At 39.0% G+C, this 25,633-nt stretch overlaps 1 protein-coding gene across 8 annotated transcripts in view; it reads right to left on the bottom strand.

Annotated features, from left to right (window-relative positions):
• Positions 1-25,633, bottom strand: part of LOC133639945 (centlein-like) — a 771,455-nt gene that overhangs the window by 116,354 nt on the left and 629,468 nt on the right. For 7 of the 8 annotated variants that reach the window (XM_062033668.1, XM_062033669.1, XM_062033667.1 and 4 more), the window contains 5 exons: positions 25,208-25,342; positions 22,577-22,756; positions 18,440-18,573; positions 17,736-17,898; positions 13,052-13,285 (listed from right to left, as the gene is read on the bottom strand). In XM_062033668.1, coding sequence (XP_061889652.1) covers positions 13,052-13,285; positions 17,736-17,898; positions 18,440-18,573; positions 22,577-22,756; positions 25,208-25,342 — 846 coding nt within the window. The remainder of the gene's footprint in view (positions 1-13,051; positions 13,286-17,735; positions 17,899-18,439; positions 18,574-22,576; positions 22,757-25,207; positions 25,343-25,633) is intronic. The other variant, XM_062033664.1, reaches the window with a different exon arrangement.

Below are 25,633 nucleotides of genomic sequence, written 5' to 3'. Positions count from 1 at the left end.
GTCAGAATGTCTCCTGGAGCATGTTTAAAAATGTAACACGGTCTGACATTTATCCTCCACATTCTTACTCCTCATCTGCATCATCGTGCAGCTTAAGAAAAGGCCCGTTGAATACGCTACGTGTGTGTGGGCTGATAAATAACTAGCGTTGTCAACAATGCAAGCGGCGGTGCGCCTCTGGAGCCGAGCCACGTCCACGTCCTTAATGACACGGCCTCCGCTGGTGCGGGTTTTTTTTTTTCTACCAGCTCTCATTAGATGAGAAACTCGGCGTTCGCACAGCCCACCTCATTAACGAAGCACAGCCATGTGCCGCCTTGGATGCATGGCGCTTGTTTAAGCACATACGCGCTGGGGGTCAAACAGACTGTGTGGGAGGACTCAGGGCTATGTACACACACACAAACATATACTGAGCTTACTTCTACTAGCTGTCCTTCTCCTAAGTCCCTCTACACACCAGCTATCACACACACTCATACATATATGCACACACTTATTCTTTGAAGAATCCCCCTCTTGCATGCCAAGTGTACCTTAGCCTGGTGGGGGGGCACACACCTTGCAGCCCCCTGCTTCCAAAGCAGAGCCAATCACCTCTTTTGTGTAGATTTGTGCGATACTGTACATGTATGCGTGTGTGGCCTGATTACAGCTGCTTTTTAATGAACAGTGATCAAATGACGAATCAATTTGAAATCAAGTCAATAAAGGAATGTGTCCTTGCTGGTCAGATTGTAAATACGACAGGCCCACACTGCTGTTTTTAAGGAAGGACCTTCTGCAAACACTCTCCAAAGATATAGAGCAGGGGTGTCAGACTCATTTTAGCTCAGGGGCCGCATGGAGGAAAATCCGTGCAAACGCGGGCCGGACTATTGAAATCATGGCATTAAAACAAAAAAATAAGGACAACTTCAGATTGTTTTCTTTGTCTTACTTTGGCCAAAAATAAAACAAACACATTCTGAAAATATTACAATAAAAATATGAAAAACATACCGGCAGTGGTAAAGTTTAGATCCATGAAGGAAAGACTAAAGTGAATGAATGTTTATAACTGAATATATATACATATTTTTTTTATTTTTTTATTTTTATGAATTAAGTAACGTTTATGACAACCTTTTTCCAAAACACAATATAGAATGTGAGATATAACAGGATAATGCATACATTTATCATTTGTTTTCAAAACGCTTACAAAACTTCTTTCTTGACTGCACTTAAATGTAGAATATATGTATAATATATTTATATTATTCACATATGAATAATGCTGTATAGTACACTGCAAAAACTGAAATCTAAGTAAGTTTAAATATCTGAAATAAGGGTGATATTTGCTTATTTTCTGTCTGATAAGATCATTCTTCTCACTAAGCAGATTTCCGTGTTTTTCGGACTATAAGTCGCGCCGGCCAAAAATGCATAATAAAGAAGGAAAAAACATATATAAGTCGCAGTGGAGTATAAGTCGCATTTTTTGGGGAAATGTATTTGATAAAAGCCAACAGCAAGAATAGACATTTGAAAGGCAATTTAAAATGTCTAAAGAATAGTGAACAACAGGCTGAATAAGTGTACGTTATATGAGGCATAAATAACCAACTGCTATGTTAACGTAACATATTATGGTACGAGTCATTCAAATAACTATAACATATAGAACATGCTATACGTTTACCAAACAATCTGTCACTCCTAATGGCTAAATCCCATGAAATCTTATACGTCTAGTCTCTTACGTCAATGACATCAATAATATTATTTGATATTTTACGGTAATGTGTTAATCATTTCACACATAAGTCGCTCCTGAGTATAAGTCGCACCCCCGGCCAAACTATGAAAAAAACTGCGACTTATAGTCCGAAAACTACGGTTTATGTTAGAGTGTTTTACTTGTTTTAAGTGTTGTGGTCCTAAATGATCTCAGTAAGATATTACAGTTTGTAGCTGAGATTTTATGACCTACCGGTATATTGAGTAAAACATGCTTGAAACTAGAATATCAACTGTTGCAAAGCTGTGTCATCAACACACAAGTATAAAACTACTTTTTTAAAGGAATAATTTATTACTTCAAGCATGAAAAAGAAAATCATGATGCCGAGCGCATATCATTATGTCAAGATAATGGCACTAGCATTTACTTCATTTAAGAATACTTTTCAACATATTGAGCAAAAAGGTCTCTTTTTTTCTACCAAGAAAAGTGCACTTATTAGTGAGAATATACTTTTTTAAGGTATTTTTGGGTTCATTGAGGTTAGCTAATTTGACTTGTTTTGGAAAGTCTTGATAAGCCCAATTTTCTTGTTCTATTGGCAGATAATTTTGCTTAGTTCAAATAAAATACCCCTAATTTTTTTTATTGTTTTTGAACACTGACTTTTTGCAGTGCAGGCGGCTGTGGCCTGCGAGCCGGTTGTAATACTAATCAAATATCATCCATAGATAATTTATTGACTTTGACACATAGGATAGAGTATAGATATAACAGCGGTGCTCTGCTGATTTTTAAAGAGCTACTGCCAAACAATAGTCAAAGATCATCTTAAGGACAGGAGTGCTCTTCAGTTGTCAAGAACCTCCTGCAAAAATAGTCAAAGATCCTCTATATGAAAGGAGTTCAAAGATGTCTTTAACACACAAATCCCTCACCATGCTTTTAAAGCAGAGCTAATCACCTCTTCTGTGTGTGTGTGTGTGTGTGTGTATAGCCTGATTATAGGCCCACGGTAATTAACAGTGATCAGATTTATTTTATGGCGTAAATGGCACACGTGTAGAACATTAGGCCTGGCAAGTCTCATTCCGCATTCAGCTGCAGGGTTCGTCAGCAGACGGGCCACGAGCTTCAGGGGAGCGCCATGGCGAGTCATCCCTCCATATGGTCGGGTTTGCCGCACGCTCGCCAGACTAAGTTCCCCCAAGAACCTAATCGTGTTCGGTAATTAACATGACAGCCTCCTATGTATTCCTCCTCAGCCTGCCACTTATCAACCTGCAGTCTTGCTCTCGCCGCACTTGTATGCGCTTTTCTCCTTCACGCTCACTTTTTAACTCACAGCATCTTTATTGTTCTCTTGTCAACTAAGCTCCTAAGTTTCAGTGAACTAGAACGTCACTATCCGGTATATAGCATATACTTTAGAGTAGAATACCTTTAATGTCGCTTCAATACACTTTACTGTACAGTGCAGCCATGCTCCATGCATTGCATAGCAATAAAGCGGGAAAAAAAAACTAAATAAGCAGAGGTGGGTAGTAACGCACCACATTTACTCCATTACCTTTATTTAAGTCTCTTTTTTAATAAACTGCACTTGTCAGAGAAGTTTTAATGCAACATACATTGGAATTTTGACAGTAATTTTATGAAAAAGAAATTATACTTTTACTACGTTACGGTAAATTTAATTTGGATCTAAGGTTGTCCCGATACCAATAATTTAATACCGGTACCAAAATGTACATCGATACTTTTCCAAATAAAGGGAACTACGAAAAATGTCAATATTGGCTTTATTTTAACATAATATCTTACACTACATTAAACACTCACAGTCAAAGAATAATTTTACGAGGTTAAAATATCAATTAAAAGGCATTGAAATGGCATCAACCCTGAAGGGAACGTGGTCCCTGTGCTCCTTGACTACGGTCTGCACCGGACCGAACAGCAGGACAGGTGTAACAACTACATTATTACCTGTCACTTTTTATAACTCTGAATGCTTATTATTTAAATGTGTACCTAAGTTTGAAGCAAAGGTGGTAACACTAATAGCCACGTTTGGCGAGGCGTGTTTTAAAGCAGCTGTTGTGAGAGTAGCGTATGTGCTCCTTTAAGAATGGCAGTATGTGGGGTGAGTGACGTGAGTAAGGGAGTGGGCAATTTAGGAGAGGTAGCGCTAGCACGTGCAGGAGTGTCAATAGCATGGTGGATGTCCGGTCGTGCCCTGTGGAAATTATAAATAAAGTGATCAAAGTTGTAACTAATCGACGGCCTTGTCATTCCGACCAAAAGACGGAGCCTTACGGACCCATTGTGAAGTGGAAGGTCTCGGTTACTCTCCTCGACCACGGTCTGGGAGCCGACAAGCAGGAAAGGTGTAAAACAGTACTTGCAACGCGGTGCCACCATGTTTAAAGAGTCACCTTTATTGTTAGTTTTGAAGCCCAAATACCTCCATATTGTACTTCACCACACTCTTTACTAACCAGTACAATTGTCCTTTTTTGCCATGTTTCCTTTCCAAAATGTTATTAGTTGTATGCACTTTGTGTGTGTGTTTTGACACACTCAACATCATGCGTCTCGGCTCTGTATTCCCCGCCACAAAGTGGCACTCAGATGAAATAGCGGTACCGGTACTTTTGAAAGGTGGTATAGTACCGATTTCAATTGATTAGTACCGCAATACTTTATTAGTACCGGTATACTGTACAACTCTATTTGGATCACGACATTTGTTTTCGTATCATTATATTTATTGATTACTGCTTGGAAATGCATTTCATTTGGCTCGTTGGAGAGACCTCGGTCACATGAGTCAGTTTCACCAATCCAACGTAAGCACGAGTGACCTTTGACTCCAATATCTCCAATCAAACTGAGCCTGGCAGTCACATGACCGCACTCTTACTACTGTACTGGCGTATCGTGCAAAGATGAGTAAGGAGACGAGAGTGCTCGCTGGCAAATTTCACCTTCAAAATGGACCCCAATGCGACATTAGATACATCCAAATCAAATGAGGTGCATTCAAGTGAAGTATTTCAAAAATAGTTTCTGTATGACATTCTGACAATAAAATTGCATTTGTGTGAAAAATACCGGGGTCTTTTTAAATTTAATTAAAATTATGAATGCAAGTAATTTACTGTGATTGATCTAAATTCAAATGTGTGATTATTTTGATTTTTAAAAATGACCGTCAACAACAATAATAATGTCTAATGACATATTATTGACATTGTCTAACTCGAGGGTCAGCAACCCGCGACTCTCGAGCCGCATGCGGCTCTTTAGTGCCTTCCTAGTGGCTCCCTGGAGCATTTTTAAAAAAGGATTGAAAATGGAAACATATGGGGGGAAAAATACAAACAAACGCAACAGTTTGTGTTCATTTCAAATCTTCCACTCCTTCTTCGTCTCATTTTTTCCACCAAAAGTTTTATGCTGTGCGTGAATGCACAAAGGTGCGCTTTGACTTGTTGTTGTGCTAATCAGGCATATTTAAGTCAGAGCATGACCGCAAGCTAATCAATGGTAACATGCTATTTAGGCTAGCTGTATGTACACTACCGTTCAAAAGTTTGGGGTCACATTGAAATGTCCTTATTTTCAATGAAGATAACTTTAAACTACTGGTAGTCTTAACTTGAAAGAAATACACTCTATACATTGCTAATGTGGTAAATGACTATTCTAGCTGCAAATGTCTGCTTTTTGGTGCAATATCTACATAGGTGTATAGAGGCCCATTTCCAGCAACTATCACTCCAGTGTTCTAATGGTACAATGTGTTTGCTCATTGGCTCAGAAGGCTAATTGATGATTAGAAAACCCTTGTGCAATCATGTTCACACATCTGAAAACAGTTTAGCTCGTTACAGAAGCTACAAAACTGACCTTCCTTTGAGCAGATTGAGTTTCTGGAGCATCACATTTGTGGGGTCAATTAAACGCTCAAAATGGCCAGAAAAAGAGAACTTTCATCTGAAACTCGACAGTCTATTCTTGTTCTTAGAAATGAAGGCTATTCCACTAAATTGTTTGGGTGACCCCAAACTTTTGAACGGTAGTGTACATATTGCATCATTATGTCTCATGTGTAGGTATATTTGAGCTGATTTAATAACCTTTATTATTATCCTCTTTGTATATCATTTAGTTTTGCATGTCTCATGACACATTATCTGTATGTAATATTGGCTGCATTTCTGATAGTTGTTTGTGGGCCATGTTGTTCCAGACCACAGCAAACATTACCAAGCTTGCCAAAGATTGTAATAAATCCATTAGAAAAAGACAGCTTTCCGTTTTCTTTAACTTGGACACACACATCTATACCTTTGGCCATTAAAAGTCAATAATTTCCAGGAGTTATCTCACCTTCTGAATATCCTCTGATTTACTAATGGTTTCTAATGTTGTAAAAATGTGTAGAAAAAATATTACATTTCAACATTTCTGTCAACGAAGATTTGCTTCAGCATGCAACACATAGTCATTTTGATAGTAGGCTAATATAGACACTTATGTCATGTGTTGCCTGCATTATAAGACTTATATACAACTTTTAATTTTTTGCGGCTCCAGACAGATTTGTTTTATGTATTTTTGGTCCAATATGGCTCTTTCAACATTTTGGGTTGCCGACCCCTGGTCTACCTCTATGCCTATTGTAATTATTAAAGTCAACTATAATAGCCTCTATAGCAAGAATACAGTATTAAGTCTGCTGTTTTAAGTAACAAAAACACTTAAATTGGTTTGTATGGTCACTGCTGACAAAAAAAACTGTGTGGAAATGATAAATAATTGTAACAGATGCACCAAGTACAAGAGACCCCTGATAATTCCCCCAACCCCCAGGTCCTCCTTGACAGGCCAATTGAATAAAATAGGACCAAAATCTTTTCCACTAATAATCCATCATCCACCTCTCCTCCTCTACGGTTTTGCTCAAAGTTGATTACCCCGCCAGTTAAAAAGGTCACGCCCAGATGCCAGATTTCTGATAATGCAATCATCACAACCTCGCTGAGAAGGTTGGGGTTAAAAAAAAAAAAATTTAAAAAAAGGTGACGACACCCCCAGTAAGATACAGTTGCGAAGACGTCTCTCAGTCAGATTTGATGAGTTAAGTGTCGACAGCAGCAGGTGTGGCTGTTTTTCCTCTCCCTCTTTTACGCCTTTTTTGTCACGAGATTTTAAGAAAGGTGCAAAGATGTGGGCGAATGTCAATTTCAAAAGGCCAGATGGCACTAAAATGTCAGCAAAGTGCATACAGTATGCTATTTAGTTGTTTATGCGAGGTATGTTTCTAGTTACAGTTGGTGGGTAAGTCTGATGTTGACGTTGCAAGCTGACGTTTGATTTGAGCTGACCCTATTTTTGGACCCGGACTGTTTGTTTCGTGACATGTGTAAGGCTATGTCTACACTAAGCCGGATAACCCCTTAATCGAATAATTATTTAGCCTAAGCATTGTGTCAGCCACACTGTGCCATCATTTAAGGTAACCCTCCTTGGATCATTTTTTGTTAAAGGCCTACTGAAAGCCACTACTAGCGACCGCGCAGTCTGATAGTTTATATATCAATGATGAAATCTTAACATTGCAACACATGCCAATACGGCCGGGTTAACTTATAAAGTGACATTTTAAATTTCCCGCTAAACTTCCGGTTGAAAACGCCTTTGGATGATGACGTATGCGCGTGACGTAGCCAGTGAAACAGGAGTATCGGTAGCCCATTGAAGCCAATACAAACTGCTCTGTTTTCATCTCAAAATTCCACAGTATTCTGGACATCTGTGTTGGTGAATCTTTTGCAATTTGTTTAATGAACAATGGAGACTGCAAAGAAGAACGTAGGTGGGATCGGTGTATTAGCGGCTGGCTGTAGCAACATAACAAGGGGGACTTACTTGTATAGCAGACGCGATAGCCAATGCTAGCCGCCAACCGCATCTATAATCGGGTGAAGTCCTTCGTCGCTCCGTCGATCGCTGGAACGCAGGTGAGCACGGGTGTTGACGAGCAGATGAGGGCTGGCTGGCGTAGGTGGAGCGCTAATGTTTTATCATAGCTCTGTGAGGTCCGGTTGCTAAGTTAGCTTCAGCGTCGTTAGCAACAGCATTGTTAAGCTTTGCCAGGCTGAGAATTATTAACCGTGTAGTTACATGTACATGGTTTAATAGTATTGTTGATCTTCTGTCTATCCTTCCAGTCAGGGATTTATTTATTTTGTTTCTATCTGCATTTGAGCCAGATGCTATCACGTTAGCTCAGTAGCTAAAGAGCTTCGCCGATGTATTATTGTCGTGGAGATAAAAGTCACTGTGAATGTCCATTTCGCGTTCTCGACTTTCATTTTCAAGAGGATATAGTATCCGAGGTGGTTTAAAATACAAATCCGTGATCCACAATAGAAAAAGGAGAGAGTGTGGAATCCAATGAGCCAGCTTGTACCTAAGTTACGGTCAGAGTGAAAAAAGATATGTTTTGCACTGCATTCTAGTCCGTCACTCTAACGTTCCTCATCCACGAATCTTTCATCCTCGCTCAAATTAATGGGGTAATCGTCGCTTTCTCGGTCCGAATCGCTCTAGCTGCGTTGAAAACAATAGGAAATATGAGGAAGTGAACAACTGACTACGTCACGCTACTTCCGGTAGGGGCAAGGCTTTATTTTATCAGAGACCAAAAGTTGCGAACTTTATCGTCGTTGTTCTATACTAAATCCTTTCAGCAAAAATATGGCAATATCGCGAAATGATCAAGTATGACACATAGAATGGATCTGCTATCCCCGTTTAAATAAAAAAAAATCATTTCAGTAGGCCTTTAAAGTAAAGCCAATAATTACATTTTTTGTGGTCCCCTTTATTTAGAAAAGTATCGGTTTGGTACCGGTACCAAAATATTGGTATGGGGACAACCCTACTGTGTACCATTAATGTACTCAAAATACAAAACCGTGTTAATGGCGTACCATTGGCATGGAGCATGAGCAGGCCAGGGACCGTCTACAAATTACACCATAGTTCCTTGGCCATTGAATCAGAAGAGTGCAGAGAGCCAGATGCTAGGATTTGAAAGACAATTACCTGCACTAAAACATACAAGAACATGGATGTCTAACTCACAATAGATGTTATTGCTCTCACCCACCCTCCTATCTTATTCCCTATGCTTTACCCACATGCTCGCTGATAATAATTACAAAAAAAAAACTGTGGGCAGAGTTGGGCGTTCAAAGCCGTCACTCCGGTCTGTATTCAAATGAGCGCTGCGCTCCCGCGGCGATCAGCACTTTGATCACCTCCGACGGGCAACTTTCAGCCAAACATTTAAATGTAAAATCAAAATCCCCCCCTCCCCCACCCCAGCCCGAGCGGCTGCATCAGAATTTAACAGGTGTTCGGGAGGAAGTTGTTACAGAATTTGCAATTACGCGCTCAAATACGCACACCTTTAATTCAATGCTTTTCACGCGCGCATACGCAGCCTGTCAGTGAAATAGCAGCACTGAGTGTTGCACCTTGGGACGGTGGATCTGTTTATTTGTTCACTTTTGTGTCAGAAGGAAGGAAGTTTAGGAAACAAAAGCAGATACACGTGTTCAGTGAATAAATACAGCTTCATATGAACTTGTTTAATTCGGCCCTGTTTATGTCGGCCAACTCCAGCCGGATCAGCGTCTCTCGCCTTATTACCAAAACGTGTGACGTGGCCATACACGTTTGTGTTGACATTGGGTTGAGACCCAAAGGGGTCATTTCAATGAAAAATGGGTCGACATGTGTTGTAGTATTGTTGATATCATCATTATCGCTAGGCTAATCTCCCTGTTTAACTGGCCAAAGTTACAAGGAAATAGTGTTGTACGGTATACCAATACAAATAAAGTACCGCGGTACTAATGATGATAAGAATAAGAATAATATATTTTATTTGTATTGCACTTTACATTTGAACAAACATGAGAAACTAAATGATCTGGTTTGATGAGACAAAGATTGAATGTCATACATCATGTTTGGAGAAAACCAGGCACCGCTCATCACCAGGCTAATTACCTTTGGTGAAGCATGGTAGTGGCAGCATCATGCTGTGGGGATGTTTTTTAGCGACAGGAACTGGGGGACTAGTCAGGATAGAGCAGATCTGCGCAAATTAAGGCCCGGGGGCCACATGCGGCCCTTTAAGCTTTTCAATCTGGCCCGCTGGACATTCCCAAATATTTTTTATAGATCTTTAAGATGGAAACTGTAGCTGCCATTATGATGTGCGGTGATGTTTTCAAATTACCATAAATCTTGAACTATACAACATATTTCAATGGTTGGAATCTGCGCTTTTGCATGATATTTTAGTGACTAGTGTTGTCCTGATACCAATATTATTTTGATACTTTTCGATACTTTTCTAAATAAAGGGGACCAGAAAAAATTGCATTATTGGCTTTATTTTAACAAAAAATCTTAGGGTGTGGCGGATCAGTACTTTTCAGAGGCGGTATGGTACCGAATATGATTAATTAGTATCGCTGTACTATACTAATACCCGTATACCGTACAACCCTACTAGTTACTATGGTAATCTACATCACAGCAGGTCAGATGAGGCACCAAGCAGTGTGGGTGGGGAGCGTTTCCACATAGGGTTTCCAAAGCGGCCAGCCTGAAATGTGGGTGTCAGGGACAGACGTGGAAGGAGATTTTTACAAGAAAGTTCCAAAGCTTAGTGATGTATCACATATATCAGATTGTGGATGTTTTTTGTTTTTCTACCCTTCACGTTCATATTTCGCTGTGTTTGTTGCATTTTTGTTGCATTTGGCTTGATTGTAATATATGTCGATTGAGAGGGGGTGTGACGTTCATATGTTCTCAATGTTCAGGGTTTTATCGTTCATAGAAAAAAATTAAAATTCCATTCCGTTTTTAAGGCGGTCTGTCATAACATTTTTAGCATTCAATCAGACTTCTGTGTTAGGTTTTGTATTAGTTTTCCTAGAAATAGATATACCGGCCCCCAGACACATTTTTTTCCTCTAAATTTGGCCCCCGAGTCAAAATAATTGCCCAGGCCTGGGATAGAGGGAAAGTTGAATGCAGCAATGTACAGAAACAACCTGGATGAAAAACTACCCCAGAGCGCTCTTGAATTAAGACAGGGGCTATGATTAATCTTTTAGCAAGAAAAGGACTCAAAGCACACAGCCAAGATATCAAAGGAATGGCTTCAGGACAACTCTGTAAATGTCCTTGAGTGGCCCAGCCAGAGCCAGAGCCACAGACTTGAATCTAATTGAACATCTCTGGAGAGATCTGAAAATGGCTGTGCTTGCCAGCCAACCGGATGGAACTTGAGACTTGCTGCAAAGAGGAATGGGCAAAACTGCCCAAAGATAGGTGTGCCAAGCTTGTGGCATCGCATTCAAAAAGACTTGAGGCTGAAATTGCAGCACGGTGGAACAGGGGTTAGTGCATGTGCCTCACAATACAAAGTTTGGGCTCGGGATCTTTCTGTGTGGAGTTTGGATGTTCTCCACGTGACTGCGTGGGTTCCCTCCGGGTACTCCGGCTTCCTCCCACCTCCAAAGACATGCACCTGGGGATAGGCCCCTCCCACCTCCAAAGACATGCACCTGGGGATAGGCTGATTGGCAACACTAAATGGTCCCTAGTGCGTGAATGTTGTCTGTCTATCTGTGTTGGCCCTGCGATGAGGTGGCGACTTGTCCAGGGTGTACCCCGCCTCCCACCCGAATGCAGCTGAGATAGGTTCCAGCACCCCCCCGTGACCCCGAAAGGGACAAGCGGTAGAAAATGGATGGATGGACAACCTCATTCCACAATGGATTAAATATACTTCTCCCCTAACAATTTCACAGACAGTACCACATAGGGGCAAAGTGGAAAAAGTTTATTTTTAAATGTTTGCAAATGTATTAAAAATAAAAACACTCAACTTTTCTATGTGCATAAACATTCATGCTTAACAGCCTCTCCTCTAAATGCCATATTCATTACTGAGGGAATTACACTACAGTCAGTACTGTAATTAATTAAGGGCTAAATGATCCATTTAAACATCAGCTCCAGTTAAATTAACAGGGGTTAAGCGGTGCAGGGCGATTGCGTCTCACTTAACATTTGGAGCTGTTATCTGTGACAGTGCGGGGAGGCTGCCGCTGTGGTAAGAGTCTGCTTGGGTTACAAACATTTTTTTATCAGCCGCGGCAAAATAGGTTGGTAAGATTTATTTGCAAAGTTGAACCTCCAAAACACAGGTGGAGTCCAGTCCTACAGTTGCACTGTGTAGTCCGAGAATGGCACATCTCCAGCTCATTAGAGGCTGTTGAATGGCAATTTTGCATTTATTTGCATCTCGCTACACAGATCCTATCACTTTAAGGCAGGGCTGTTGAAACTTTTTACACCAAGGTCACATACAGTAGAATTTAAGGACACAGGGCTCACTTTGATGCTCTTCACAAGCGTGTTTATAAAACACATTAAACCCAGTGTAGGTCAATATATGCAAGTTCCCTACATAGAAAGTAAGAAACAAAAAATTTAACATTATCACCATTTCCTGATTATCCATTACAATATAAATAGCTTATGGGCTAATAAATCAAATACACAAGTACTGGGTTCGGCAACCCGCGGCTCTTTAGCGCTGCCCTAGTGGCTCTGTGGGGCTTTTTCAAAAATGTATGAAAAGTGGAAAAAGATAACGGGAAAAAAAAATAAAAATGTTGTTTTAATATGGTTTCTGTAGGAAGACAAACATGACACAAGCCTCCCTAATTGTTATAAATCACACTGTTTATATTAAACATGCTTCACTGATTCAAGTATTTGGCGAGCGCCGTTTTGTCCTACTAATTTTGGCGGTCCTTGAACTCACCGTAGTTTGTTTACATGTATAACTTTCTCCGACTTTCTAGGACGTGTTTTATGCCACTTCTTTTTCTGTCTCATTTTGTCCACCAAACTTTTAACGTTGTGCATGAATGCACAAAAGGTGAGTTTTGTTGATGTTATTGACTTGTGTGGAGTGCTAATCAGACATATTTGGTCACTGCAAGCTAATCAATGCTATCATGCTATTTAGGCTAGCTATAAGTACATATTGCATCATTATGCCTCATTTGTAGGTATATTAGAGGTCATTTAGTTTCCTTTAAGTAGTCTTAATTCAATTTATATCTCATGACACACTATCTGTATGTAATATGGCTTTTAATTTTCACTTGGCAACTTGATACAAGGAAGAATTAAACTGATGCTTACTTTCAAGTTGGTTTGTCTTTGGGTTGAGGTACAAATTGTGGTCTGCTGGGCCGGTGGTCGCGATGGAAATTGCTCCTCCTGCTGCTGTTTTTGTTGTTGTTGCAGCTGGGCCTGCAGTTGTAGTATCTGCTGCTCTTTCTGAGCCAGCTGGCTGCTCAGCTCCTGGTGGCTCTGGCGCAGCTTGGCCTCGCTCGACATGAGGGTCTGGTAGCACTGACTCAGCTCGCTGTACAGCTGTCAAAAACATACATATAGGGAGTTGAAGGGAAACGTATGTGAACAGGACGTAGGCAAGCCAAAAACCAAACAATGGGCCCCTATGGTTAAGAAACACTACTTTATACACTGCAAAAAACTGAAATCTAAGTAAGATGAAATATCTCAAATAAGGGTGATGTTTGCCTATTTTCTGTCTTATAAGATAATTCTTCTCACTAAGCAGATTTTATGTTAGAGTGTTTTACTTGTTTTAAGTGTTTTGCTCCTAAATGATGTCAGTAAGATATTACAGCTTGTTGCTGAGATTTGATGAGCTATATTGAGTAAAACATGCTTGAAGCTAGAATATCAACTGTTGCAAAGCTGTGTCATCAACACTCACAAGTATAAAACTACTTTTTTAAAGTAATAATTTATTACTTCAAGCATGAAAAAAAAAATCATGATTTTGACACAATTGTGTCTCATAATTAAAACAGATGACAGCCAAATGGACTTTGCTGTTTTATTTTCAATAAAACAATAGAAAATAGGTACTCATATAGTAGTACAGTTGGCACAGTACAGCACACTGACAGTTAATATTTAAACATTTAACAATTCAAACAATTTTGAACAGAAGTAGTTCATGCACATTCAGATAAATTCTTCAAAATTACAATAAAAAAAAAAATTTGGCCGGGGGCCGGGCTGTATATACACTGCCGTTCAAAAGTTTGGGGTCACATTGAAATGTCCTTATTTTTGAAGGAAAAGCACTGTACTTTTCAATGAAGATAACTTTAAACTAGTCTTAACTTGAAAGAAATACACTCTATACATTGCTAATGTGGTAAATGACTATTCTAGCTGCAAATGTCTGCTTTTTGCTGCAATATCTACATAGGTGTATAGAGGCCCATTTCCAGCAACTATCACTCCAGTGTTCTAATGGTACAATGTGTTTGCTCATTGGCTCAGAAGGCTAATTGATTATTAGAAAACCCTTGTGCAATCATGTTCACACATCTGAAAACACTTTAGCTCGTTACAGAAGCTACAAAGCTGACCTTCCTTTGAGCAGATTGAGTTTCTGGAGCATCACATTTGTGGGGTCAATTAAACGCTCAAAATGGCCAGAAAAAGAGAACTTTCATCTGAAACTCGACAGTCTATTCTTGTTCTTAGAAATGAAGGCTATTCCACAAAATTGTTTGGGTGACCCCAAACTTTTGAACGGTAGTGTATGTGCACTAATTGACCGAAAGAGCATGCACTTGGCGCGATGATGTCATGTTAACGATGGAAAAATGCATTTTTAGACAATATGATTTGCCTGAGCGGCTAGGAGACCCCGAGAGTAACAAGCGCTTGCCTTGTTGCCTTTCCATTAAGAACAATAAACTAGTTTTTAGTGTAAGTTTGCTGATTTTAAGAAATGTAATGCCGAGCGCATATCATTATGTCAAGATAATTGCACTAGCATTTACTTCATTTAAGGATATTTCTCAACATATTGAGCAAAAAGGTCTCTTTTTTTTCCCTACCAAGAAAAGTGCACTTGTTATTAGTGAGAAGATACTTGTTTTAAGGTATTTTTGGGTTCATTGAGGTTAGCTAATTTTACTTGTTTTGGAAAGTCTTGACAAGCCAAATCTTCTTGTTCTATTGGCAGATCATTTTGCTTAGTTCAAATAAAATACCCCTAATTTTTGTATTTTTTTTTCTTCTTTTTGAACACTGACTTTTTGCAGTGTACCATAGTCAAGTTTGCAGGAGGAGCTGGAGCCCCTATATTCACGAAAAAAGCAATTATACAAGAAAAATGTTTTATTTTGGCGGTACCTTACAACCCGAAGTGGAGCGGGAAATGGTCAGCTATGATTGGCTGTTGTCACAGACATTTCCGCCATGTTTGATGGAGTCTACATGCTGACAGCTGATGATCGCTATCAACCTCAAATGTATTACAATCATAGCCACAGCCATAACCAGCACTGAGAAAAAGTATTTATTTTATGGGGAAAATGTAAATTAATGACATGAACTAGTAATTTTACAGGAATAAAATCAGAACATGTACGGCGCGGCTTGGTTGGTAGAGTGGCCGTGCCAGCAACCTGAGAGTTCCTGGTTCGATCCCCGGCTTTCGCCATCCTAGTCACGTCCGTTGTGTCCTTGAGCAAGACACTTCAGCCTTGCTCATAATGCATTGCATGGCAGCTCCCGCCATCAGTGTGTGAATGTGTGTACGAATGGGAATTAGTGTCAAAGCGGTTTTGAGTACCTTGAAGAGGTTCATTTAGCCTACTGATGTGTATTTATAAATGGTTGATTTATATAGGCGAGTAAGGTAAAGTTTTGTACCTGACAAGTTTCGGCTACTTTGCTTCTGCAGCCTTCATCAGAGGTGACGCTAACATCACGTGACACCTCTGATGAAGGCTGCAGAAGCAAAGTAGCCGAAACTTGTCAGGTACAAAACTTTACCTTACTAGCCTATATAAATCAACCATTTATAAATAGGTTTTGAGTACCTTGAAGGTACAAAAGCGCTATACAAGTATAACCATTTACCATTTACAATAATCTTATGAAAAAAGGCCAGAAAATGTGTTCGAAAAAAAAAGTTACATAAATAAAATCGTATTAACAAAAAATGTTAGAACATATTTATTAGAATTAACTACCGTATTTTTCGGAGCATAAGTCGCAACGGAGTATAAGTGGCACCGGCCGAAAATGCATAATAAAGAAGGGAAAAAACATATATAAGTCGCACTGGAGTATAAGTCGCATTTTTGGGGGAAATGTATTTGATAAAAGCCAACACCAAGAATAGACATTTGAAAGGCAATTTAAAATAAATAAAGGATAGTGAACAACAGACTGAATAAGTGTACGTTATATGAGGCATAAATAACCAACTGGTATGTTAACGTAACATATTATGGTAAGAGTCATTCAAATAACTATAACATATAGAACATGCTATACGTTTACCAAACAATCTGTCACTCCTAATCGCTAAATCCCATGAAATCTTATACGTCTAGTCTCTTACGTCAGTGGTTCTCAAATTGGGGTACGCGTACCCCTTGGGGTACTTGAAGGTATGCCAAGGGGTACGTGAGATTTTTTAAAAATGTCTGTCAAAAAGAACCGTGAAAAGAAATGCAACAATGCAATATTCAGTGTTGACAGCTAGATTTTTTTGTGGACATGTTCCATAAATATTGATGTTAAAGATTTATTTTTTTGTGAAGAAATGTTTAGAATGAAGTTCATGAATCCAGATGGATCTCTATTACAATCCCCAAAGATGGCACTTTAAGTTGATGATTACTTCTATGTGTAGAAATCTTTATTTATAATTGAATCACTTGTTTATCTTTCAACAAGTTTTTCGTTATTTTTATATCTTTTTTTCCAAATAGTTCAAGAAAGACCACAACAAATGAGCAATATTTTGCACTGTTATACAATTTAATAAACGAGAAACTGATGACATAGTGCTGTATTTTACTTCTTTATCTCTTTTTTTCAACCAAACATGCTTAGCTCTGATTAGGGGGTACTTGAATTAAAAAAATGTTCACAGGGGGTACATTACTGAAAAATGGTTAAGAACCACTGTCTTACGTGAATGAGCTAAATAATATTATTTGATATTTTACGGTAATGTGTTAATAATTTCACACATAAGTCGCTCCTGAGTATAAGTCGCAAACTATGAAAAAAACTGCGACTTATAGTCCGAAAAATACGGTATTATGAAACAAGGTAAGAAAATATTTGCTAGAATAAACTAATCATTGTACAGGAATAAAATCTGAATATTATGAAAAAAGGTTTAACATTTTTTTTTTTAGTATTAACTAGTCATTTGACAGGAATAAAATCCAAATATGAAAAAAGGTTGTACAAAATTTATTAGAATTAACTAGTAATTTTACATATATAAAAACCTGAACAATATGAAGAAAGGTTAGATAATATTTATTAGAATAAAATAGTTATTTGACAGGATTAAAATCAGAATATTATTAAAAAAGATTGCAAAATATCTATTAGAATAACATAGTAATTCTACAGGACTAAAATCAGGATATTGGGGAAAAAAGTGAGAATATATTCATTAGAACTAACCTTACAGGAATAAAATCTACATATCATGAAAAAAGGTTAGGATGTATATTTAATAGAATAAAATATTAATTTAACAGGAATAAAATCAGGTTATTATTTACAGTGGAAAAAAAGTCAAAATTTTACTTCGGGAAAAAAAGTAACATTGCAAGAAAAAAGTCAGAATGTGGGAATGTAGAGTCTATGCACTCTGTTTTTGCATGTTATTTTGCGTGAAGCACGACCCTGACAACAACCACGACCCTGACAACATTCCGAGTGCAGTGTCCTTTCAAAGAACAATGATAGCGATGTATAAAGATGGTCTAGGCATATGTGTGTGTGTGTGTATATGTACCCTCTGACAGGAGGTGTTGTCAGCAGTATGCACCTCTTCCTGGTTCCTCAGCACTCTCTGCGTGTCCAGGTTGAGTCCCTCCAGTTGCTTGATCAGATGGCTTTGTGCCGCCGCATGCTCTGTGCTCCGTTTGTACAACGTCTGCACTTCTGCCAAGTCGCAGCTGCACACGAGACAATCGAGTCGCACGCAAATTAATTTACAGTACAACACAGTGGCGATAACAGGGCTCAATTCCCCGAGTTCCCGGGGACTTACAATCGTAAAGTGCTCCTCTAAAGCGTGGAGCCATCTTTAATCACCGAGCTTAAACCCACAGAGCCCTTTGCAAGCCCGAATGTGACTGACACATCAGAGCGGCGTGGTCATTAAAACAGAAAAGTAGTTTAAAAAAAAAAAGGTTGAGATTACCTCTAAGGCGCCTACCGTTCCCAGACTTTTTTTTTTACCATATCGACTAAAGCTTAGCTAAAGCCTGCACAGTTTCCCTTTTCTCCTTCCTTTAAAGCGCATCCACTATGCAGGGCTTACAAAGTGGCTTTAGTTGAGTCTGGGTTGGAAATATTAGTGTCATCCTCAAGCCTCAGCATTGAGAGCGATGTACTTGCCCAGATCCACACACACTCAACCTCATTTAAACAACACCTGTACCCCAAAATGTTAACTATTTACTTGTAGTTTATGACAACAAAGTGGATGCTCACCCAAGTTTATGGAGCTGATCCTCTTTTGTTGCCACCTCCTGTTCTTTGATAGTTATGCAAGCTGCCAAAGAGCTACTCTTGTTCTGCAACCTGGATACCTCCAGCAGGGCTCGTCCCAACTCTTCCTCCAAATCCTGACACACAGTTATTCCAGAAAGTACAGTATTTCAACATATGTTAACATAACACTGTACTCCACCAAAGGTGAAAGCATCTGAAGATGTGTTTACAGAATTGAAACTGTAACACTACACCAAAGCAAGATGACATTTTCCAAACATTAAGTTGTAAAATTAGAAAGCAAGATGTACCCAAAAATAATAATAATAATAATAATACCGGTATTGATGGGACATAAAAAAGTTATCATAAAAATGTATAATTTCACACAAATACAATTGTAACCCATACAAATATAAAAATTCTACCAGAAAAAAATATAGAACAAACCTAATATTGGGTTAAATTTTACAGCAAAAGTGTTTTAATTTGCCCTAAATGTAGTTGTAACATTTTTTCAAGGAAAAACATTGTTGTATAAAAATGTAATTACGAGAATACATTTGTAATTTGGCGTAAATTATATTAAGAGAAGATTGTTGTAATGCTACAAAAAAAACCCAAATGAAGTTATACTGTCACATGAAAAGAAGCCATAAATTACTAGGGGGAAAGGGAACATCATTGTGGTAATTAAGTTAAGGAAAAAGTCTTAATAGATCATGTGATACAACAAGAAATAAGTTGCAATGACAAATACAACATTATTTTAAAAAGGTGATATTTTACAAGAAGGTGAATAAAATTGTAATTTATGAGGTGGAAAAAGTACAATTGTATTACATTTTTTCTCGTTATCGGTGTGTGTATTGTCATAGAAATAATTGGATTTTCCTCAGAAGAATATTTAAAAAATACAGGTTGCTTTTAAAGCGGAACTGCAATCTTTGGGTAATTTTGCCTATCGTTCAATATCATTATGAGAGACGTTTTAGTTTTTTTAGGATTATAAACATTATAAAAAACACCTGCAAAATGTGGCTAATGGGAGTCACCACTGTAGCCTTCAAAGCCGTCTAAAACAACTTCAAAACTTAGCATCAACTTGTTATGCACACGCTAAAAGTGTATATATATATATATATATATACTGTATATGTGTGTACTGTATTTTTCTATATATACTGTATATGTATGTACTGTGTATATATATATATATATATATATATATATATATATATATATATATATATATATATATATATATATATATATATATATATATATATATATATATATATATATATATATATATATATGATGTAGCAATAGACACTTTCATAACAATATGTAATATGTACATTATTTACCTTATTTCGGTCATTTAAAGCATTGCCGGAACTTCTTTCCTCAGCGCATTTATACCTGTTTCCATAGCAGCGCACTTCTGACTTCAGGCAACAAAAATGTGTTCCTAAAAACACGTGTGTTTTCTAAACATGACAGACTTGGTAACAGACAACGAAGACCACTACTTTTAGACAAATTATGATTCATAACTTTATCTTTCTGAAGCTGAATATACGGAGGATGAACTGCTGCTTACAGAAGCGAACACGAAGAGAGGGTGAAATGTTGGAGCAGACGGAAGCCGAGAGAGTGAAGTCGGCGTGACTTGACGGTGTAAATGTGGAACTTGGAGCCAAAGAAAACCCACGAAAAAAACGTCCCCGGCCAGCTGGACTAAACGGACAACTGTCCATCGAGTGAGTCACTATAATACTGATCATGATACATGCCGCAAAGCATGCATGGTATTACAACTATAGTACATACACTGTCGAGCTAGCTGTGTACAATCAAAACATGAAATGTAGGCTAATACTTTACATATACTGTAATATTATTGTTCATGTTTTTCAGTCAGTACAGATTGGTGTCCTATCACATTGCGTTGTGCATTACAAACTCAAAGCCATTCAGCTGTTGACGCAGCAGCTAGCTAATGCCGTTGCGTGCCGTCGCAACGCGATGTGTTAGTATGCTAGAAAAACAGTTCCTCAGTGTTCGCACTTACAATAACAATGTTTCTACAGTTTGGTTATTGTACAGGTTCCGGAAGGTATATGAAGTATTTTGGGGGTTTTTTGGATGCATTTTCAAAGGGATTTAGAGGCAGAATGGATTGCTCCCAGTAGTTGCATTTCTAGCCACCTAAAACAAGCCGATTATTCCAAATTAATATGCAAAAAAAAAGAAAAAGAAAAAAGAACTTCTAGTCTCTCATAAGGATTGTGAACAATGAAAATTCGAAAAAAGTGCAGTTCCCCTTTAAGGCTGTACTGCATGATAAATATCAGACAGATAATTATTGAGATTGCATGAGGAGGGGAAGAAAAACCACCTTATCAGCCACTTGAAACACCAGCATCGCTACGACGGTGTTTTGGAAGCCTATGAAGACACAGAGGCTGCTAAAGAAGCTGCCCCAAAGCCAGCCTCAAAGAAAGGCGTGCACAAACTACAGTAAAATTTAAGTATAAAAAAATAGAGACTGTATAATAAGTTATTAATATCGGTTTTAAACAGCAGGAACTTATCGGCTTGAAAAAAACGTGCATCCCAAGTTGATACATCAAAAATGTATATCCGGTAGGGGTGTAACGGTACACAAAAATTTCGGTACGGTACGTACCTCGGTTTAGAGGTCAAGGTTCGGTTAATTTTCGGTACAGTAAGAAAACAACAAAATATACATTTTTTTGGTTATTTATTTACCAAATTTGTAAACAATGGCATTATCCTTTTAACATTGGGAACACTATAATAATTCTGCCCACGTTAATCAACATTAAACTGCCTCAAATTGTTGCTCGGATTAATTAAAATGACAAAACTTTACTTCTACATATAAAAAGTGCAACATTAAACAGTTTCAAGTCAACTCATCATGCTTAATTTATTACAGCATTTGGGAAGCCTGTAGTTAATTTTTATTATGTAAATGTTATATTTGTATCAACATGTGATAGCAGGGAGCCTGCCATTCAAAACTAGCCTGCTGCATTACTAATGATTCATGGAACTATAGCTGAAAAAATAGTACAATAGCAATAGGAGAGACTATTCATCCCTGAACACCATGGAGTTCATGTAGGCTTAATGATGCACTTACATTATTATATCAACTATCAGAGACAGAAACTCTTCATTTAACATAATGTCCTTTTTTGCTGCTTCAACACAGCTCAATCAACACAGAAAAGGGTAAAGTGAAATAACAGACAGACAGGGCTTTGCTGTCCGTAACACACACACACCGCAAAATGAGCTAACGTTACGCTAAAAGCGAATTAGCCTTCACCTCAAGCCAGGACTGCGAGCGAGCTGAGCTGAAGTTTATATTTCTAGAACGTCAACGGGCTCATAGTGATGTTACTAGTAGTTGACTGGGAGGTGTTTATTATCATTTGTGGATAGTCCGCAGCCTGATGTTTACCTGCTAAACGCTAAGCACTGACTACATGCGCTCTGAATACACACTGCTGATTGGCTGTTACCGCTCTGAATATGCACTGTTGATTGGATGTTACCGCTCTGTATGTAACCAATCAGATGGTTGTGTGGGTGGGACAATGCTGGGTGCTGTTTAGAGGACTGACAGAGACAGGCAGAAGAAGCGGAGCAGCTTGTTAAGACTTTATCTTAGCTTAATATGTTCGTGTGGAAACTCGTTCGGTACACCTCCGAACCGAACCGAACCGAACCCCCCGTACCGAAATGGTTCAATACAAATACAAGTACCGTTACACCCCTACTAGTTGATACATCAAAAATGTATATCAAGGGTGCCTAACACACTCATTAAAAAGCGTAAGTTATTTCCGGAGGTAACGTCAAACAATATGCTGAAACTTACGCCAGTGTTGTTCACAACTTTACACAATAGCAGTTTCTTTGTGTTGGAAGACATGTCAGACCGCTGTCTTCACACTTTGTTTTGCTGCAGTGATGTGTTTTATTTATGTTTGCGAGGAAAAGAAGTGAGAGGGTCACATATGTCAAGGTGTGCGGAAGAAAGGGAGGCGCCGTGGCGGACAAGGACCATCATCTGCTGTGTGTTTGTGTTATTCAAACCTTGACTCTGGCCTGGGCAGCCTCCCTCTGGTCACGGTGGTCACTGGCCTGCCTCTCTCTCTCTTCCAGGTCAGCTTGCAGGGCGACACAGCGGGACGTTAATCCCTCTTTCTCCTCCTCGAGAGCCCGGACCACTTGCTGCGCCGCCTCCTCTCTCCTCCTACACTGCGTCTTCCATTCCTGGATAAGGAGAGGTGTGCGTGTCGGGAGAAGACAGAGAGAGGGGGTCATGTGGGCCAAAAAAACAACAATGAGGGAAAAGTTCAGGTGCTTTTGTCTTTTCTTGTCTTTATATGATTATGACAAGTACGGATTGGTACCGAATTCCGTCGGTACTACAAGGTATCAGTTCACAAAATCAAACTGTGCCATATTTCGATACCTTTATTGCGCGTGATGTCAGACTCGGCCGACAAACAAGCACTCAGAGCGGACTCAGTCTAGATAATGTTGTCATTTTACATGCCAACAAATTAATGCCTGATAAAAAAAATAAAAAAACTACAGTAGCTCAATGCTGATTTACTTTGGATTTGCCTTTGACATGCTACTGATTAGCATTAGTGAGTTTACATGATGATTTCAACATCTCCAGCAGGTGTGTAATAAGTACAATACTTACAGTATGAACACTTTTAAGGGTGCAAAAAAAAAAAAAAGACTAGATTCTCCTTATTGGCAAAGACTACTTCCAGACAAGGCAACACACTGTTACCTATACAGTACTGCCATCTAATGTCTTGGAATTGCAACTGCCTGCAAAGTCTACTGCAATGTTTTTCAACCACTGTGCCGCGGCACACTAGTGTGCCGTGAGATACAGTCTGGTGTGCTGTGGGAGATTATCTAATTTCACCTATTTGGGTTAAAAATATTTTTGCAAACCAGTAATTATAATCCGCAAATAATGTGCCGTTGTTGAGTGTCTGTACTGTCTGGAGATCGGCAGACTTACCACGTTATACTCTTCCATATCAGTAGGTGGCAGCCGGTAGCTAATTGCTTTGTAGATGTTGGAAACAGCGGGAGGCAGTGTGCAGGTAAAAAGGTATCTAATACTTAAACCAAAAATAAACAAAAGGTGAGTGTCCCTAAGAAAAGGCGTTGAAGCTTAGGGAAGGCTATGCAGAACGAAACTAAAACTGAACTGGCTACAAAGTAAACAAAAACAGAATGCTGGACGACAGCAAAGACTTACTGTGGAGCAAAGACGGCGTCCACAATGTACATCCGAACACGACATGACACTCAACAATGTCCCCACAAAGAAGGATTAAAAACAACTGAAATATTCTTGATTTCTAAAACAAAGCAGGTGTGGGGAATAGTGGTCGAAGAAGACATGAAACTGCTACAAGAAAATACCAAAAAAAGAGAAATAGCCACCAAAATAGGAGCGCAAGACAAGAACTAAAACACTACACAGGAAAACAGCAAAAAACTCAAAATAAGTCACGGAGCGATGTGACAGGTGGTGACAGTACAGAAATAGTTCATGCACATTCAGATAAATTCTTCAAAATTACAATAAACACATTTTTGGCTGTATACACAGTATGCGCACTAATTGACTGAAAGAGCACGCACTTGGCGCGATGATGTCATGTTATCGATGGAAAAATGCATTTTTAGACCATATGATTTGCCTCAGAGGCTAGGAGAACCCGAGAGTAACAAGCGGTTGCCTTGTTGCCTTTCCATTAAGAACAATAAATTAGTTTTTAGTATAAGTTTGCTGGTCTCAAGAAATGTAATGCCGAGCGCATATCATTATGTCAAGATAATGGCACTAGCATTTACTTCATTTAAAAATATTTTTCAACATATTGAGCAAAAAGGTTTTTGTTTTTTTTTCTACCAAGAAAAGTGCACTTGTTATTAGTGAGAATATACTTTTTTTAAGGTATTTTTGGGTTCATTGAAGTTAGCTAATTTTACTTGTTTTGGAAAGTCTTGACAAGCCGAATTTTCTTGTTCTATGGCAGATAATTGTGCTTAATTCAAATAAAATACCCCTCATTTTTGTATTTTCTTTTCTTGTTTTTGAACACTGACTTTTTGCAGTGCAATATTGACAAATTCTGCACGGCTTTGATATTTTTGTTCCCTGCTTAAGTATGGTGGACACTTGTGTGAAACAAGGTCACCCGTGCTGAAGGTCCAGGCTCGAGCTTGCTGAGTGGGCGGAGTCTCGCTGCCTTCGCTGGACTCACGCAGGTAGAGGTGCAGGAGTGTCAGCTCGAATGACAACGCTCCTAATGAGAACGCCGCTCGCCGGAAGCCACCTTTTGATGCTGTCCCTGACCATTTCTCGCCGGGAGACTGTGGGCGGACCGCTCCTTTATCAATTAGTCATACCCCGGTCCCCATCCGACCATAATTATGGGGGGATGCCACACCATAATACACTGTCACTACTCCAAACCCCACTGATCCAGTCATTAAGTATTTATCTGCTAGCTAACAACCTGCTTTTCTTCCTCTTGCTCTCTGTCCAGCTGTTAAATATTATCTGTTGTCAGCGGCAAGACAAAAATATAGAGAAAAACACAAAGACACTAGCCTGTATTTAACAACGCCTGAAGCTACATGTCACTTTCAGAGTCACAAGAGAAGATTTCTTAGACCGACCTCAAGTTCCGTGCTCTTGCCGAGCAGCTGTTGACGCGCAGCTTCCAGCTCGCTCTTCATTAAAGAACCCTCGTCGTCCGTGACTGTCCGACTCTGGAGTAGCTTGCTGATCTTTTGCTGCTGCCCTGACACTTGCTGTGAAGACACAACCAACAAAAGCGAAGACAAAAGTAAAAGGGGGGGCTTTGTCAAGGCATTTGTCAGCAGGCAAATCAATAACGCTAGAATCAAGGCTCTTATTAGAGATACTGTATATTACATTTTAACAGGATTTGGATTTTCCATGTTACCTACAGCCATCCCTCGCCACTTCACGCTTTGAATCTTGCGTCTTCACTCCATCGCGGTTTCTCACCGCTTTGTGTTTGACTACAGCCGAATATTTAGTCAAAAATATGGATACTTTAGCAAATTCAAACTGATTTT

Source organism: Entelurus aequoreus, linkage group LG22 (genome assembly GCF_033978785.1).
Source record: "Entelurus aequoreus isolate RoL-2023_Sb linkage group LG22, RoL_Eaeq_v1.1, whole genome shotgun sequence".
Lineage (NCBI taxonomy): Eukaryota > Metazoa > Chordata > Actinopteri > Syngnathiformes > Syngnathidae > Entelurus > Entelurus aequoreus.
This window is presented reverse-complemented; position numbering and strand designations above follow the sequence as displayed.